At 46.6% G+C, this 19,227-nt stretch overlaps 1 protein-coding gene across 1 annotated transcript; it reads left to right on the plus strand.

The window, feature by feature from the left end:
• Positions 1-4,070: 4,070 nt before the first annotated feature.
• On the plus strand, positions 4,071-16,599 carry SNCG (synuclein gamma). Its single transcript, XM_084289734.1, has 5 exons — positions 4,071-4,197; positions 8,285-8,326; positions 9,240-9,367; positions 15,618-15,695; positions 16,297-16,599. The coding sequence occupies exons 1-5, from the start codon at positions 4,077-4,079 to the stop codon at positions 16,315-16,317; spliced, it is 390 nt and encodes a 129-aa protein (XP_084145860.1). The 5' UTR covers positions 4,071-4,076; the 3' UTR covers positions 16,318-16,599.
• Positions 16,600-19,227: the final 2,628 nt, after the last annotated feature.

The raw sequence follows: 19,227 nt of genomic DNA on the forward strand, positions 1-19,227 counted from the left end.
GCAAATGCACTGGTCATGCCAGACAGCTTCTCTGGAAAAAAAGATCCCTTAGAATCGAAATTTTTCAATTAATACATTCAGACTATTTTTTGTTTCTTTTGTATCTTCCCAGATTCACTGCTATAATATATTAGAACAATTCTGTAATGCTCTTAAATTAATACTATGGCCTTAAATTCAGAATCTAAGAGTTTAAAAAGAAAAAAAAGATCTTTGGGAAAAATGTTTAAAAAAAAAAACAAGAGAAGCTGGATTTATTTTAACAAGCATGAGTTACTCCAGATTTGTTTATCCCAGCTTCAAATTTCTGAAGCAGGCTGAATAATTGAATGCATTTGATGTCTGTGAAGAGGAATAGGACAATTTTGTTGATATCTGCACAGCAAGGGGGCAGCTACTCGTTCGCCGTTGGCTTTTAGGTCTGGAAAATGCTGTCTCATCCTCTGCTCGCTGCTGCAGGCCCACGTGCGTGCACCCAGCCGGGCTCCTGCATGTTCAGGGCAGCAGCAGGAGCGCGACCTCCTCCTCAGGCAGGCAGCCGGGCTGGAAAAACAGTTCTTCAGTGATCTGTCCTTCAGGGGAGGAAGGTGAATTCTTGTTGACTGTGTATGTATCATTCTGCTCCAAATCCACCGATGGTGTTCAGCAGCAGAGCTCAGCCCCTAAAGCCTGCCGTGTGCTGTACGGGCAGCGCCCTGCACATGTGCCTCGCAAAAGGCTCCTCTGTCAGCCACCCGCTGTTATGGTCGCTCCCTGGCAGAGGAAATCATTCATTAGCTATGCAAACCTACGTACCCTACCAGCTTGGAGTCGTCAGCTGTGTGCCGGGAGGATGTCGAGCAGAACGGGTTGTTTACTTGGGAGCACGAAAATGAATCATCTGAGACAGTTCTTTCTGCATTTTGAAGTGTTCATAGATGGGGAGAGAGAGAGAGGATTTCTGTTTGTTTAGAGCGAGGTTTGATCCTGTTACTGTTAGTATTGTTCTCCATACAAAAGCATCCTGAACAAAGGATATGTACCAGCCACAAAGCAGCCTGTTTTTCCTTTCCGTACCTGTATTCCAGACATCATAACCCCTCAAAATACTTCAGTAGAGTATGACCAAATTCCAATCCTGTCGCCCAGCGAGATGCCTTCATCAGCTGACAGTCTGCAGAGTAAGTTCCTTGTTAAAGGACAAGGTTAAGGTGTTGTGTGCAGAGTAACTGACAATTTGGAAACTGAACGAGGGAAGAGAGACAAATTAATTAAAATTATATTTCAATCCATCATAGTCACAAACAAAATGGCTCTAGAGGACAGGAGTCTTTTTTTTCTTTCTTTCTTTCCTTTGCATTCCTGGATTTCCTTTTGCATCTGTGCTTTTGGGAATAGGTAGACTTGAGGCAGACCTGTCTTGCACATATTGCAGAGTCACTGAGAGAACCTGTGCATTGCATAGGCCTACAGGTACTAGCCGTTACCCCCAGGGAGAGCTGTGGTGTGTGGGATGTGGGATCAGCACCTTTCGGAGACTGTCAAGAAAGAGCGGTGGTGAGCAGCAAGAGCCTCCAGTGGGCAAGCCTGACCCAGCAAAATTCAGACTTTAAACGAATATCAGCTTGATGGTTTGTCATTACAGAGATGAAACAGGGCTTTCTTTGGTATTCTGCAGATCCACTGGGTTTTGTGAGGTACAACTTCACAAAGTGGTACGTGTTAAGCAAAGTAGAAACAACTGGGAGCTTACTGCAGCCCAGGTACCTCAGAAATGCCTGTCTTAGCTGGCTTCTGCACTATGTCCCCGGTAGGTAACAGGGAAAAAGAGGCTGCCACCAGACGGGGTGCAATGTAGGAGCCTGGGTTCTCTGAACTGTCCTTTGGAGGAACTCCTAACTCCTCTCTAGCTGCTGATTAAGTTGTTCTATCTACTACAAGGGAAGAACAATTTTTCAGGGACAAAATTAACCTGCTGTTATGTTCACCTGAGGCAGGACTGGCAACAAATGAAGATTAAATCCTTGGCTTAGAGTAGAAGTGGGGTACAAATGCCATGGGGTGGCCAATGTTCAGGAACTGCTATAGATGCTTGTCCTATATAGGTCACCTACAATGTTGTCTTGTGTCCAGAGCTTTCCTAAAAGTGTTTCAAGGTAAAACAATGCCTGTGCAAGCTGCCTGCTGTCTTGGGAGTGATCCAGAGAGTTTTAAATACCTCTTGTGAGTTCTGTCTGAAGGTCATCAGGAGAGGAGAAGGCAGGAAAGGAGTATCCCACTCAAATGTGGGTTGAGGCAGTCTGGTGATGACTCATGTTGGATAGTGCAGGATGGGTTGATATTTCATGTATTTGTTAACTTCTATAACAATGCCAAATATGTAGCATTTAATTGTACGAGATCCAGTGACAGAACAATAGCTTAGCAAAATCAAAATATACTTCTCACAGCCTTACCAGGCTAGACGTCCCCATGGAATACCCTGGGGGTTGAGCACTTTGAGTTGTGGTCCATTCCACTGAATCTGGCATGGGATTTTTTTGTTTGTTTGTTTGAATTAACAGTTGGCAAGTTTATTAGTCTATTTAGTCTGTCAGAGACTTAGCTCCTCTATATTTGAGTTGGGATTTGTGCTTTAGCAGCAAGGAAAACCAGTGATAAGGAAAAGACTAAGAAATCTGTATCTTATTTTCCAGACCAACAGTCTAGTCTTTCGGTTGTTTCAGTATGGAGTAAGTCAGCACTCAAAAAACCTAAAGAAATGTGCTGACTTCAGCAGCCTGAGCTCTGTTTGTGTGCTGCCCCCATCCCACTGCTGGGCCTTGGTTGTTCCTTCTCCATTTGCCTGGGAAAGGAAAGCAGCCAGAGCTGGCCAGGGTCTGTGTGTGCAGAGCGGGGCTTCACAGCTACAGGTATGGCACCAGGAGCAAAATGCCACCTCATTGTACTGGTATTTGATTTCACACTCGCTTCTGTTCAATTTCAGTTTGCTAGTGAGAGGAAAGCTGATTTGGGCCAGTTAGGGGCAATTTCAGAAACAAACAAGCAAAAAATAAGCTAAATTATTAAGCACGTTAGGATATCCAGCTGTGATTAACGATCATGTGCTTTGATATTTCTGCTGTTTTTTTATTTTTTTTATTTATTTATTTTTTGTTATTTTTGATATTTTGAGGCCTTGAGGAGGGGAGCATTTTTGGCGGTGCAGGCTGCAAGGTTTCCTCCACCAATTGTTCCATTGAGGCTGCTTCTGCAGTGGCTCGGCCAAGCTCTGCCTACAGCCACTCCGAGAAACAAAGAGGAAACAGGATTTCCCCCAACAGCCACCGGGTTTTTCAGAAGAAAACCATTGTAACGGGACATGCAGATGAGCAAAAACCATCATTTATACTCCATGCCTTGGGGACCAGCATCAGGCATTAAGGATGTGGCTCATGGGACTTCCAGCCCCCTTCCCTCTGGCACCAACCTTTAGCTGGTTCCCCTTTCCTATCTGTGCTTACTAGAAGTAATGTTCTTGTTACTGTTTTGTGCAGGATGGGTTCTGGTAATGGCTAGACCAAGAGACCTGACCCTGTTGGGTTTGTTGCAAACACTTTACATGTTTTCTACCTCCTGGGAACCCATGAGAGCTTGTGCTTGCAGCCCCTGGCAGAGGCACTTTCGGGATCTCAGCTCTTTAGCTAAAACCTCTCCCTCTTTGCTTGAGAGCATCCTTGAGTGAGAGCGCTGCAGCGTATTTTAAAAGCTTCAGCTATCTGGAAAATTTCCAGTAAGTCCCTTATGTACCTCTGTCCTCCTCTCCCCCTCCCTTCTTAAATCTTACCAAGCAGATCCATATCATTAATATTTCAGTATCAGCTGTTCACAGGCATTGGCTACTCTGCAGTGCACTTCATCAATAAGAGCCAGCAAAGGCTGCGAGGTTTGACACACCGTCCTCATCCAGCAGAGGAATAAGAGCAAAGACAGAGACTGGCAGGGAAAGCGAGCATCCAGCAAGGGCAGGGTTGCAGATTGCAGTCTCGCTCTCGAGGTGCTGCTTGCTGCTGCCCCTCACTCAGATCGTCCAGGTAGTACCCGAACAAGCAAAAAGGATGGATGTCTTTAAGAAAGGTTTCTCCATTGCTAAAGAAGGTGTGGTGGCTGCTGCAGAAAAGACCAAGCAGGGAGTGACAGAGGCTGCAGAGAAGACTAAAGAAGGTGTGATGTATGTAGGTAAGAGAGAGCTGCTTTTTATCCACATTTGAGCATGAACTGCCATGTAGATTGTCTCTGAGAAAGTCTGGGGAAATTATTCTGTGGCTGGAGCTTAGGAGTGAACATCAGGAGGTCTGGGTGATGTCCACAGCCCTGTCACAGAGCTGTATAAGCCTAGGATACCATGTCCACCCCGTGCCTCAGTTTCCCCAACTGCCAATTAGGCATAGGAACTGCTGCTGCCTGGGGAAGGCAGCACTGGCATGGTGCTGAGCAGCGTGCACCTGGGTGGCGGGTCTGTGCTGGGGCTGCTGGCCGGGACTTGCAGGGCATTGCTCGATCCCTGCTGCACCTTCTGCTGCATTCTGACCGGTCCCTGAGGGCCACCAGCAGTGTCAGTGTCAGGGCAAGCGCACCTTTCTGTCCTGAAATCCTTCCTTTGTTTGCCGGCCTGCATTGTTCCCTGTGCACACATTCATCTCACTTTGCGAGAGACACCCTAACTCACTATGTACAATGGGAAGGCTCTGCGTCCTCTGCCCTGCCCAGAAATCTCTCGATTAAACCTCCCAGCTCAAGGTCACCCCTGGGACCCAGTACGTGCACTAGCTAGTGCATGCGATTTCATGGCTGGGTGGCCAGATACCACAGGTGCTATAAAAGCTGCAAAGGCCTCAGTTCCCAAGACTGATTACCCTGCTGCTTATTGCTGCCCCTTGTACAGGTTTTATATCTGCTGGATGAGGGAGATGGTTTTTTTAGAAGGAAAGTTTACGTGCAGACTCTTCCTGCTGTCATGCTTCAATATCCACAGCTGTATCTAGCTACTGTATTTAAAACAGCTATATTGACAGTAGCTATACGTATATATGTACACATATAAATTAGAAATGAAATATTAATTTTATGTGCAGCAGATCTGATAATGTCTTTATCCCTAATTTCTAAACACTCAGCTATTGGTATGCTGTAAATGAACATGCGTAATGGTTCGCATTTCGGTTTGAATCTGACTTGCAAGAAGAAAAGTAAACAGCATCCCTGTAAATAATTAAACCAACCACAGTAATTGAAACACCAGCCTGTGAAATGTCATGTCTAGGTGTCAAACTGTGGCATCCCTATTGCTTCTGCTGCTCCCTGGTCTGAGCAATGTCAGAAAGGATTCTTCTGAATTTTTATACCTAATTCCTTGCATCTCCTTTTGGTAGTGTTTTATGTCTCCATATTCCGACCTGTTTTCCATTTTCACACAGCCATGGGGCAAAGTATGAAGTCTGCTCGTGTGATTGCAGCCTCTTCAGTATTATTTTCTAAAAGCCTTAAAATGACTGAATGAGGATCAAGTAAGGATCAAGGTAGAGATGAGGAGGTTTGTTTTTCTTTTGTATACCACCAATTCTGCCCTGTCATGCACTGAACAACACTTGGTCCTTCACGGACATGAGAAGCAAAGGCCAGATGCTGATTAGCTCACAGATCTGCTTTATAAATGAGCAGAGAAGACAGAGGCCAGGTATAGCCATTAAAACTAGCGATGAGCACACAGTGCACGATGCCTTGTCCCTCCGTGTGCCACATAAAGGGTGAATCGGAGACCTGCGCTGCTCTTCCCGGGCACAGCCCTGTCCCAGCAGGTTGTGATGGAGCCACCAGAACAAAACACTCGCCGTGGGGTACCCACAGGTGCCGTGCTGCCACCTCTGCTGTCTCCGAGCCACACTGCCTCATCCTCAGCCTGTGTACCCCTGAGTGAGATGCAGTAGGAGAAATCAGGCAGCAGCCTCTGCCCAAACTCTGTCCTCCCCCGGATGGTGGCTGCCCAGGCATCGATGGGGGTCTCACGTGGACAATGCACGTGGGCAGTTCGGTCAGCCGCTGCCTGGGGTGGGTTACATGGGGGATAAGTGATGCTAAGGTTAATTCATGAAGACAATGCAATGTTGCATCAGAGGAATGAGTACACAGTCATTAATGTAATTTAACATTCAGAAGCACTTCCGCTTTGCCAGAGCCCCTCTCAGTCACGCACACGGCAGAACCTCAGGCCTGGCCCCGCACCTGCAGCACAGAGCACCCAAGGCTGACTCGTGCAGAAGGGGCAGGATGCATGAACACTTAATTCCGTGTACACCAGCCGCAGGTGAGGACTAAGGAGTGAAATGAGCTTGAGCATCAGGTGATCGCTTTCTGATTCAGCAGCTGTTGGTGCTGGCAGGGGCGCTTGGCGGAAGGTCGACCCGCATGTGGAGCTGGCGGTTGAGTCACGGGGCGCGGCCGGCTCCCCCTGGACTGCAGGCAGCAGCACCTCCTGCTGCTCTTGCTCCTGACCGAAATGTGTTCGGGTGTTTTTCCTCTGCCTGTGTCTCTATCACAAACAGTGCCACCTGCCTTTAAACCAAGAGCCGTGTAAATAAATGTACAGAAGTACGGCTCTTGTCTTGCTATGTTTAATGCAAAGCTGAGGCCAGGACAGCAAATTAAGTACTTGGTTTACCTCAGGCCTCCATCTGAACTGATTTTGGTGTACCCGGCCCATCCAGGAGCTCATGTTCATGGCATAAATGCAACGTGCAGCTGCTCTGCTCACTGCTGTACATCTGTGCACACTTGTCTCTCATGCACATCATTTTAAAATCCAGTACACAGCAGTGCACGCATAGCATCTGCATAATTAGTAGATGCAGTCTGCAGCCATAACAAGCACAAAGTGAGCGTTTCATCCCTTCGGTTTTATCACAGTTTGGGAGGGTGGAGGGAAATGTTCAGGGCACATTGTAGCAGGACAGCTTTGTTTTGCCCTAGGCAACCACTGCAGCCACCAAAATAAATTAACAATTGAGAATTACGTTCAATAGTACATACCATTATATCAGGCAGGCAGGAGAGAACTGGGCTCAGGCTGTTGTTATCAGGGCCCTGCACCTGTTTTGCTTTTCAGGCTGTTAATGGGAATGAGGTGTGGCTGACTTCTCCCACCACACCCAGGGATGCTCCAGTACCACTGGAGTTAAAGGTCTGACTCACTCTGTATTTCTATCGCTTTGAAACCTGGCCATAAAAACCATTTTGTTTTGTTAGTATGGAAAACTTGAAAGGAGTCTGCATAGGTACAGATGACTTACAAAGGGCAGCACAAAGGAGCCAGTGGAACATTTTGGTGTGTGTTTATTCAACTTCGAATAGAGAGATTTGGTCCTTTTTTTGGTTTTGGAGTGCTTTTTCCCTACTGTGAAATGACATCTAGTTATTGGGGGTGGGGGCTGCCCATCCCCTGCGTGATTCCACATAACATACGTGCTGCAGCACGCAGGCAGAAGGGACGTACAGCAGGTCATTTCATGTCTGGAGGAAAGCTGTGGGGATTAATTATTCCTCAAGGGCTACTTCTGTTGTAAACTGAATGCCTCACATCCTGTTGGCTTTTCTGCCTTGAGAACAGCAAGATAGGTTACAATGTAAGCATATACATGGTGTGTATTTATAATTGTATATACAAACATCTGCATTCTGTTTATTGCTACCAGCAGGCACTTACCGCATGGTCTGAGGCACTGAAGTGGGAATCCAGGCAGTAGGTACATAGTAGGTGGGTGGCTGTGTTGTAGTCAGCCTCGAGTTTCTCCAGACTGTCTATTAAAAGTATGGGACGAACCTTCAAATGACCACTGCAGCCCAATACCCTGCTGAAAGGCAAGAGAGAGTCCTGGGTGTAATTCCATGTGAAAGAGTGAAATAAGCGAGATTTTACCAGTACATGTTTGTTTTGACTCTTAGCCTAACATTGACTTACCTCCACTCAACTGTTCTGTTCATTTGGAAGCACGCCAGGGACAGTTTTTTCATACTTAATCTTGTTAGAATCAAGATTTCTCAAGTCTGGGCATCTCCAGCCCACAGGTGGTTGGAGTTAACCTACTGCCTGCACTAAGGTACCCCCTGGCTTCTCTGGGGAAGGAAGCCAACCCCTTCTGCAGGCTGCATGAGCTGCCAGCAGTACCACGGCTCCCCCCCCATGCCTCAGAAGGCCAAAAAGCCACCCACGTCCAGACACCAGAGGTTCTTTGCCAGATAACACCGACTGACCACTTGTTTCCTTTCACAGGTACCAAAACCAAGGAAGGCGTAGTGCAAAGCGTAACCTCAGGTAAGTGCACAGCCCTGGGGGAGATGTGGAAATCTGTAATGGGTTGTTGTAGCCCTTGATAAGGCCAAATGCAAGGTCTCTGGAGAGCACCACTGATCTGTGTGACCTTCCATTTGATGAATGGATAGTGCTTGCCAGGAGCAAGGGTTCAGGGTCTGTCATTTGCACTGCACATGGATGGGAGAAAATATTTAATCAGCAGAGCAGGTCAAAAAAAAAAAAAAAAAAAAAAAACACCACATCTAACAAATGTTACTTGGCCGACTGGGCTGATTCACAGCAGTTTCAGCGTTTCACAAAGGCATACGTGCTGCGTGGCCTGCAGGGGGCTGTGCCTGCTTCAGCTCCTGCTGGGGCACAGCCATGCTCTGTGGGACTCATGCCAGGTACTGTGGCCTGCCAGTGGCCCGCAGAGACTTTTCTGGGAGCCACAAGCTCTGAGGCAGTGAATGGTCTGGACTGCCTTGAAGAGAGGTGAATGGATCCCTTCTGCGGAGAATTTCCTGACTGACTTTCCTAACTTTCTACCCAGCTGTATTACGTTAAACAGAACAGACAAATAGAAGATACCTGGAGAGAGGTCATACACAGTCTGAAATCCAAAATACTTTATTTGCTCAATTATCTCTTATCATTTTACAATGAATTTTTCACTCCCCAGTTACCCATGAAGGCTTCAGCACCTGCAGCACCCTGAGCAGCATTTTGGTTGAGACAAAGCCCTCACACGTATGCTCTAAATTCTGATGTGCTCTCCTATTAAAAATAAATAAATAAATAAAATCCAAATAAAGTCTGTAACAGAGCTGATTCCTTCCCTTACCTTGATGCAACCGTTTTATTGTCCTAGCTAATTTGGCAGCCTTCTAACAGTGCCTCACTCATTGACTTTCTGCTGCTGTTGAAATCCCAGTTGCTGAGAAGACCAAGGAGCAGGCCAACGTGGTGGGAGAAGCTGTAGTAGCCAGCGTGAACACAGTGGCGAACAAGACGGTAGAAGGAGCAGAGACCATCGTGGCTACTACAGGAGTTGTAAAAAAGGTATCCTTGTGTCTTCTTTGGATTTTACTTTAATTATCTGCAAATGTTTGCAGTTTATGGTTTCACTTATTTAAGGTTTTCAACAATATCTGTTATTAAATAATGCTTTATATTATTACAAAATACTTAATATACAATCACAGAATCATCTAGTCTGAGTCCCATAACGTCAATGACAGCAGGATAAGAGCAAGTAGTCCAGGACTGTGTCCTGTCAGGTGTCGATTATCTCTACGGATGGAGACTCCACAACCTCTGTGGGACACTTATACCATCGTTATGGTATAAAGAGCCTCAGGAGCCACAAGGCTGGCAGCTCTTTGGTAAGCCTGGTTGTTTTTGCCCTCTTTTCAGAGCTGCATTCAATAGCGCTGATAGTGACATGAGCCAGATTAGTCACAAAACACCCAAACCCAGAATCAAAGCAAAGAAAAGCTGGCCAAATTTGGTTTAATTGTTCAGACAGTTGGCTGATGAATTTCCTGACCTGAAAGTAAACACATTGTGATGTGAAATGGGGCTTTTACACACCACGTAAATCCTGAGAGAATAGCCTAACAAAAGAGGAGAACAGCAGCTACAAGTGATGCAAAATGTCCTGTGAATATGCAGAAAGGGCAGATAGAGAAGATCTGCTAAGCCCTTGGTATAAGGTTAATCTCTACTGCTCCAGGAACCAGCAGCTAGGCTGCAGGACTGCAAATATATCCCCCATATGCAGGAGTGGGCAACTTCTTGTACCTTTTGAGTGACCAAGCACAAGGGTGGTTGGCCCAGGAGAGGTAAGAATTTGCTGATGGCATAGGTCTGTCATTCAGACCTGAGCTGCCTGCACGTCTGGCTAGGGCAGAGCAGCAGTAGGCAAGTTTTCCACAGGATTAGGCTTCTGAACTGTCATTTTGGCACCTTCTGTCGATACCCGCCTGCTTAGAGTTAAAATGGGGGCTGACCAAGAGGAAAAAAATGTAGGATGTGTCATGCCAAAGGGAAGCATACAGGAGGGAGCCAGGAAACTGCTTCTGATACAATATCACAGTGTCATGCCAAATAGCAGAGGTGGGCAGCAGAATGAAAACGGGGGGGGGGGGGGGGGGGGGGGGGGAGGGGAGCAAAGCAAACAAGTCACAGGAGAAATAAATGGAAGGAAAAAAAAAAATTTTTTTTGTGAGAGAGAGGGGTTCATCTACTCTGGTGCTGTAGTTTAGTTTGGATTAGGAGTGCCAGTCATCCTCACTCACCATACTTCAGCTGTGCCAGCGAGGCACCCGGGCTCTGAACGCACCCCAAGCATGTCCTGGCTGCAAGTGGGCTGATGGCCATGGGGCCAGAGCTGCTCAGAGGGGAGACCTGGAAGCTGGGCTCTTGCACCAGTTGCTTTCTTTCTCTCCAGGCCTGTGCCTACCTTGCTGCTCAGTTTGCTAATGGAAATACAGCCAGAGGCTGCCAATAGCAGTACGGGGCACTGTAATGCATTTGAGACCCATTAGAGATGCACTAAGACAGAAAAGGGATAGCAGTTAGATGTTTAAAAATTGAATACGTACTGTGAAAACCTTGCAGTCCTGAGATTATAGGCAAGTGTTCCAGCCCTGAAGTTTGGGATAGCTGTTGTATCCCGTCCTGAGACTTGTCCGTGTCCAGCTGGTCCTTCTTTTCTACTGCACAGAGCAGCTGCTGAAGTCTTGCTTTTGTCTTCAGCTGCCCCCAGCATAGCTCCCTGCTGGCTGTATGGCGAGGCTGCTCTGTGTGAGGGTCTGTGTGGGTAGGTGGGGGCAGTGAGCAGTGCTGCAGGAGCCGGGTGGCCGAGGAGGCACATTCCCAGTATTCGTATCAATTACGGGTGGCTTGTGGACATTTAATCTGCACGTTTGACAGCTGGTGCCAGTGACAGACACCTACAAGCAAGGAGGAGAGATTCATCGTTACATTTTGCTCTGGGCTGCCACCATGGGGTCTTTGAGCAGCACGGGTGCAGTAAATGGTGACTTTGGAAGAACCCAGCTATTCCTGGTGGCATTGGCACAGCACGGTAGGGCTTTGTTGCTGCCCTGGTCACTGCTAACTGAGTACGTGAAAGGACCAACAGTTTGTGAGGAGTTTTTAAAATATATTTAAGTTAAAAGATTATAAACACTCCACGTATTTTTCTGATTTGCAAAGGAATAAGACCCATCAATAATGGGTTTTGTCTGTGGCTGTGTACCCATCTCAGTCCCTGCAGTAGACAGTTGAGGGATTTCAGTGAGATAACCACCCATTAAATATCCCTGTCTGAGAAGAGGATTAATTGTTTATCTGCATGACACAGCACAAAGTTTGCTGCATTGCAGACACCGTGTGGCTGGGAGCGAGCACGTGTGCCTAAGCACACAGGCTCACACACGCACAGCAAAAATCCCTGGGGATGGGGGAATTTCCCCAGCAGCTAATGCTTCCCCGCAGTTCTCCCTCCACCTCAGTCTTCCCTTTACATCTATTTGTCCTGTCAATTTTCATATGGTTTAGTTGTCACCTCGTAGCTCTGCCATGCTAAATTGGTTTTGATCATTTTCCCTCTCGCTCCATGGACAATTTTGGCAGGTGTCAGTTCTGTGCAAGCACTGGGTGTGTTTGTGGCTCCCGTTGTTCCTCCTTGGGCTGGGTGTGGTGCACATGTGCCATGCCTGAGCCTGCAGCTTTCATAACCACTGCGTTTTGGATAGGAGCAGTTCGTGTACGTGTACTTAATTCTGCTCATGTGAAGACAGTTGCACCAGAGGAATTAAAAGCAGAAGCTGACAGGGCCGCTCAGCATGCAGCCTGTGCTCTTTTCTCACTTGTGCACCCAGGAGTTGCACGCCTGTCCCCTGCAGAACAGGAGGTCAGTAGCACCCGTGAGGCTTTGAACTCCACAAGGCTTGGCAAGCATGTTCCTGCCTGAGGGCTGTGCCCTGACCATCCTGCCAGATAATATTTGAAATACAATAAAAAATGTCTTATTTGTATAAGCAGCCCCAGGAAACCCTTCAACAGCCTGGCTGTGAGGAAGATGAAAATCCCACCACCCAGAGGGTTCGCCTGGGCCTGCGCACCCACAGTGCCAGGGGGAGGCTGCACTTGCTTTGGCGTCAGGGAGACCCTCAGCCAGAGCTCTCAGCATTGTCCAACTGTGCTCAGCCCCAGGCAGCCCCCCACAGTCCCTTCACAGGCTCCTGGGGGCTCGGTAAGGCTGCCCAACAGCATTACTTGTGCTCCAGCACGAGGTGCTCTGCTGCTGCAAGGGGCCGAGCCCTTCTCTGCCTCATGCCATTGGTGTCCCGTGGCTGGTTGTTAGATTTGTGGCAGGGTAGGTTGCCAGTGCACCTCTGTGGTTCTACACCTTTAAAATAATAATTATTTGTATCAAATAATCTTGCTTGCCAGTGAATTTGTGTGTTTGGTACCTCATATTTCAGCATCCAGCATTTAAGAGTCTCCCTCCTTAACTTTATCAGGATTATCTCCCTATTTATCTCATAATTTGCGGGGCTGTTAAAAAAAATGCCTAAAGCATAATATGGATAAACATATGAATTTAATTTCATGTACAAACAGAGAAGCATACAGCTCCAAGTGTGAGCTGAAGAAAGGAATTTCACAGAACCTGTAAAACAGAGAAATCAATATAGATGAACAGAAATCTATTCCATAGAGAAATGTAGAAACAGAGAATCAAACCGTAAATAATTTATTTGCAAAACCTGTGAATTTTTTAAATCTGTTTTTACAGAACATATTAAAATATCCAAACCCAAAGGCCTATAGATAGTATGCTCTATGCAACTCTGTAGGAGCTTTTAGAAATGGCAGGTCCTATTTTTTTCTGTTTTTCACGAGCGATATCTGAACAGATAACCATGGTTCATACCTTTGAGAGAGATTATTTACAAAAATCTACTATAGTGTATATATTCTATATGCATATATATATAAAATCTATGTAGTATTCTTGTAATGAATCCTAAGGTTTTGTTTCATTCAACTATTATGTTAAATCATTTTCTCTCTACTCTAGCCAAAACAATTCAACACCTGCCCCCCAGAAAGTAGAAAACAGCCCATACCAATTGCAATGAGTTTTTTTTTTTCCCATTTTAAATAATTTTTCTAAGACAATATATTTCTGAGGAAAAAAATAATTATCTGGTTGTCGTTCAAGAACAGGAGTAACATTTAACAGGTTACGTCATGGTTGCAACATGCCTTTCCCTTAGAACATTTTATTCTTTTTAATTAGAGGATGAACACTGACAGCAATGTCAAAGCTCTTGCTGTCCTTCATGAGAAGCTGGATTTTCACCCCTGCCTTCTTGCCCAGCAGCACACTGCGTATTGCTGTTACAGCTGGGGTTGTTACCTGTGAATCTCTGGCTCCTCATCCATCACGAAGCCCCTTACAGCACGTGGCCCGCTGTATGTATTGTTTTACTGGCTAGTCACCAAAAGCCCGGCCAGCTAACACCCAGCTGAAGAATGCAGCCGGTCCTCCTCTAGTGCTGGCTATTCTGGGCAGGGTGGGGAGCGTGTGAGAAAAAGGCTGCAAGGAGAAATCCTTAACACAGACTGACACCTCTTCATCCTGCAATTGTGCTGGTTCCTGCCGCCACTGCTTAGGAAAGCTCTCAGAAAGCATGGTTGCTTCCCTTTCTATAAATAGAGGGGTGAGTCACTCCTACCCTTTGTAACTCAGTCTTGACAGAGAGCACAACGTAAGGGATGCACCGGGCAGCACAGGGGCTCAATGGGGCATCGGCAGCGCGCTCCTCGCTCAGGTGCAGCTTCCTGAACGGGGTCCTGAGGGAGGGATCTCCTCAGCTCCCTGCTATGCTGGAATATAGATCTCCATCACATGCACAATTTAATATTTTTGGAGTGCCTGGGCTCATTTGGCGCAGGCCAGACCAATGCTGGCAATAATCACCTCTGCCAGCAATGCAATACAAACTAAGCACACATTTCTTAGGGAAAAAAATCCCTCTGCGCTCATCATATGGAGCCACCCCCAGTGCAAGGCTCTATTTACAAACAAACAAGTCAGATCTCAGGAGCTGGGTGAAATGAATTCCCAAAGCTGCAGTGGGAATGATTTCTGGGCTGCCACTGGTACTTTGGCGATTGTCTTTCCAGGTGGCTCCATCTCTTACAAAGAACGTGAAGTTCAATTTCCTGCTTAAATTTTCAAGGGATCTGCCTAATACTCATAACTGTGAAATACGTGCTTTTTTAATTTTCTTTTAATTTCACATCATGTCTTCTTTCTTAATTCAGTACTAAAAGCAGCAGTGTTGGTTTCCCACTGCTGAGAGCGGTTGTGATGGGACAGGAAGGACACATGTAGAAGTGAAGGGTACCTAATAGCATTTTCATCCAGATGCAGTCCTAAAAAGCAGGAAAGCACTCGCAGATGTAGAGACAGACTCCAGGGAAGCTTTTTAATTTGTTCCCCAGGGATGTGGGGCTGTTCCATAGAGGCGCTGTTATTTCTGCTTCCTCCTGCTCTTGCCGATGACCTATGCCAATTGCATAAAAGTGCATCTCTGCTCTCTGTGCATCTGCTGTGCACATCCACCATGTTCAGGATTTGTGTCTTTTCTTCTCATGTGGTAAAAATCACTTTTAAAGTAATTTCCTGTAATATTTTTTTTTTCTTTTTCTTTGAATGGGAAGGTAGCTGAAAGATGTGGGAAAGTGGTTAAAAAAAAAAAAAAAAAGTGCTTACAAAAATGCTTGGATTTCAAACATAAAGAAAAGCTTGTCTTTTGATAATAAAATTTTATCTGAGTGATATTAATGCTACCACAACGCTTCTATGTAAAATTAGTTTTAGTCTGTGCAACCAGTGCTTAGAGTAAATGGGATAACATGGGGGAAGGCTGAGCATGATCGCACTCTGCGTAAGTTTGTTTCTCCCAAGTTTCTTCAAACAGAAAGGGTCAAAATCATCTTTGATCTCAGTGACACAAAATAAAACCTCAGGAAAAGAACTGATATCACATATGGTAGAACCTAAGGCAGGCTGCAGGAAATCAAATTTCTTTTTCTTAGGCCTCCTCTCTAATAAGCTACACAAAAAATGGATTCAGAGCAACACGTTCCCCCCGCTGTAGCGTTTTACTCGCACATGTACCCTTCAGACCCAGTTTGCGCAGCCCCCTCAGGCAGCCAGCCCAAGCTGAGGGTGATGTCTGTGCTCGTGCTGCTGAGACCAAACTTCTCCTCTGTGGCTTGGCAGGAGGAGCTGGCCCCGCCGCAGCAGCCGGGGGCCACGGGAGAGGTGGCCACAGCTGGGAGCGCAGAAGGCAGCAGAGAGGTAAGGAGACGGACGCCCCAGCCCAGCTTCCCTGCAGCCCCCCAGCTCGAGGCTGCACCTGGTTGTCCTCCGTGGTGGTGTTTTTCCCCAGGAGGGTTCTGCTCTCTGTACGGTGGTGATTGTGAATCTGCTGCACATTAAGCCCATTGGTGTTTCCCTATTAATGAATTATTGGATGAGAGCTGAGCTCAGAGGTTGTTTTGCCGCTTCCTTTTTAAGGACCAAGAGGTTGCCATGAGTGACAGATTGTCAACTGCTGCTTGATTTTGGCTTATTTTGGAATGTAAACACACATATAATAGCTAACGTTTTCCTATGGTTTTATCATCACACAGAATAGCTTTTCCCTGGTCTCAACCAGACTTTTTTTTTTTTTTCCCCTACTCTAGCTGCAATGCCCTTTTAAAGCCAAACATCAGTTTTGGGGTCAGTTCCAGCTCTTGAATTAGGGCAGTAGAGCTGTTGTTGCACAAGAGGGACAAATACTGCCCAAGTGGCATTTCCATGCCAACTTCAGTCCAAAGACCCCTGGCTGTCCCACAGTTTATATATGTTTTCCATGTGAAAATATGTAACTGTTCTCCTCTTACTTCTCTCACAGGGTGAAAGTGAAGGCAATTAATCAACTTAATGACTTCTAGCTCAAAAAAGGGAATCCCAAGAGTATACATGGAAATACTAACTGACACTGCAACAAGGAAGTCCTGCTGTCCACAGACTAACTGCATTCAGCACTGTTGTCTTTCATTTGCCTCATAAACCAACCTTACTGTACAATGTAAGTCAGGCTCCCGATTGTAAGGAAAGTGTGACACTTGACCAGGGGTGATCCCCCTTCCCTCCATTTCCTTTGTGGCTTCCTGACCCCCAGCTTTGCGTGTTCTGGTGCTCTGGTTTGTTTTGGTGGGGCTCACTGATCCATGGCCCATGTCCACCTGCACTGGCACTTGGGATCTCTAGGTATTGTGGATTATTATTTTTTTTAAAACTAATAAAAAAGTGTTTGAAGAAAAAATTGTTGGTTTTATTTGCACAGTTTACATGTCAGTACTTCCAAACTGAGGATCTCTTCCTGTGCAAGTGTGCCACCAAAATACAAGCATCTCCAGACCATGAGGGCCTTAGATCGTGATATAAATGATGGGGAATAGTGACAACTTGTATTTCTGAAGTCAGCAGCGTAGGTAGGCCAGCTTTCAGTCTCTCAGGGTTGAAAAATAAAGACTTTCACTTTTTAAGTAAATAAAGTTAAATACAGACTTCACGCTTTTTAAGAATACCCTTGTGTTTAAGAGATTGTATATGAGGGGAATTGGGAAAAAGGGTGCTTTATAAAGGAATATAAAAGTCACCTTGAGCTTAGATGGCATTTGTTCATTGCTGTTTACCCTATGCACACCAGAGCTTGAAAACCCTATCCTGCAGCCTTCTGGGTGCAATGAACAGCCAGTGTGTGATTAAAGAAACGTGACGGACATGAGCCTGTGAGATCTAAAGTGTGTTACTGCTGGTACAGGCAGGTGGGATTACTGTGAAATGAGTGTGGTAGCAGATGTCAGAGAATTATTAGTTTGATGAGAACATGTAGGCTGCTATCAGTTATCACAGCCAGGCAGTCTGCAGGTAAGCTGCTGGGTGAGGCAGTAGAGACCTTCTGCATTCACAAGTGTGGAGAACTGAAAAATGTTACAAATTTATTTCTGTAAATATTGAAGAATAATTTTAAAACACATCAATATGTATGGATCTAAAAGTGTTATATTTTATCAACCAATAGGCAGAGCATCCCTGGATTCAAGAGAAAGCAGTGTAACCTGTAGAGATTTAGGCTGCTTCAAAATCAGGCTGTTGACCTTCATTAAGGGGCATAATGATAACTACTGAAGGCGCTGCAGGAGAGACTAGCTATAGTGTGGAAGGATGTAGCAAGTGAGATACCAGCCTCTCTCACTTATTAATGCTATCTATAAAGCTCTGCCTTGCAGAGCGTGACAGATTTCCATCCTCGCAGATGCTTGATCTCTACAAGGGCAGGGAACAAAAAAGCACTAGCAGAGATAACAACGTCCCTCAAAGGGCTTTATATCCAACATGTGCACTCTTTTCTGATGCCTTGCAAAACATCTACAGAATTCGCCCATAAAATAACAAAAGCTCAGGACAAGATAAGAGGGTGTAAGGGGTTGTGATGCTCATGCTTAGCAGTGGGAGGCTAGCGGCTATTCTTAGTGCTCACTGGAGAGAGGCAGGAAAACAGACCCCTTGCTCCGAAGCTTTGCTTAACAGTGATGCAAAAAAAATGTTCTGCCAGGCAGAAGGAAGGTGGAGCTGAGCGCCCTTGCTAGCTCCAGCACATGGGGAAGGTAGGGGCACGCATCAGCCTAGCCAAATTGTAAATCAAAGCAAGGAGGAAGCCACTCCCCAGACGCCTGTTGTCTCTTGCAGGCTTTGCCCTGGTTCAGAACAGCTTAAAAGGGAGAATTGGAATTGCAAAGCGAGGGGTGCAGAGGCACTGCGCTGCAGCAGCAGGGTCTATAACTGCCTGTGGGAGTGGTCTGCAGCACGCCACTTGTGGACGCTGCAGCATTGCTTTTCCTGTGGGAAGAAAATGATTTAACTGATGTTTACACACCTGTATCTTGATTTTAAAACACTAAAAACACTGCCCAGCTACTGCATAAATACCTGAATGCTGCCCAAAGCTCTGCTTCTGCTCCCACCAGTGGGCAGTTTCCTGGGCAGGCTGGGTGGGTTCGGCCCCTGCACACTCCTGCTCTGTCCCAGCCGTGCTCAGAGCTGCCAAGGCCATTTTTGGGCCTCGGGCAGGAGGTCAGGCTGTGCCCTTTCCTCCTGCCGCAGCACCTGCCTCACCCTGCCCACGCATGGGCTTGGCAGCTTCCTCTTCCTCCCCGCCGCTGCCTCAGGCTGGCCTCAGCCTGGGTGAGAAGAGCGGAGGGCACAGCCCTGGTGGCCCTGACAGAGGTGAGGAAGCTGGAAATGTGCCTCCCCTGAGGGAGAAGGGTCTGCGTGAAAGAGCTGAGGGCTTGTCTCCTAATTACTTCATTGAGCTTTGTGGCATGCAACTATTTGGTTCGCCGTGTAGGAAGGACACCTGTGCTTTTAACGGGTGTTCACACAGACACAACTACAGGCGATGGAAAGAAACTGAAAAGCGTGAGCGTGGAGATGTGTCAAACAACATCCCATGGTGGGGCCTGAGGGAAACGCTGGCCACCTCACTGCCCCAGGTGAGTGCTGATGGAGATGAACAGGCCAAAAGGAGTCTTCTGCTGACGGGCCGTGAGCTGGGAGACCAAGAGGTTCTTCTGCACATCTCATGCTGTGAGTTATTTAGGTGGACATTGTCAGCATGGCACTGCTCTCACAAAAAATGTTAATTCAGTCCTGCTGTGGGGTGGCAACGCCAGCTTCCATCCCCGCTGCTTTTGGCTGGAGCTTGGTGGTCCCATGAGGCAGGAACAGCCGCTGCTCCATGGAGGTTCAGCTTTACTGTATGAATGACCAAAAAAAG

The sequence above is a fragment of the Netta rufina genome, assembly GCF_964035555.1.
Source record: "Netta rufina genome assembly, chromosome: 7".
NCBI classification, from domain to species: domain Eukaryota; kingdom Metazoa; phylum Chordata; class Aves; order Anseriformes; family Anatidae; genus Netta; species Netta rufina.

Coding starts and splice junctions, on each gene's coding strand:
- SNCG (XM_084289734.1), top strand. CDS start 4,077: ATGGATGTCTTTAAGAAAGGTTTCTCCATTGCTAAAGAAGGTGTGGTG. Junction 4,198..8,284: donor AGAAGGTGTGATGTATGTAG/GTAAGAGAGAGC, acceptor TTCCTTTCACAG/GTACCAAAACCAAGGAAGGC. Junction 8,327..9,239: donor AGTGCAAAGCGTAACCTCAG/GTAAGTGCACAG, acceptor TTGAAATCCCAG/TTGCTGAGAAGACCAAGGAG.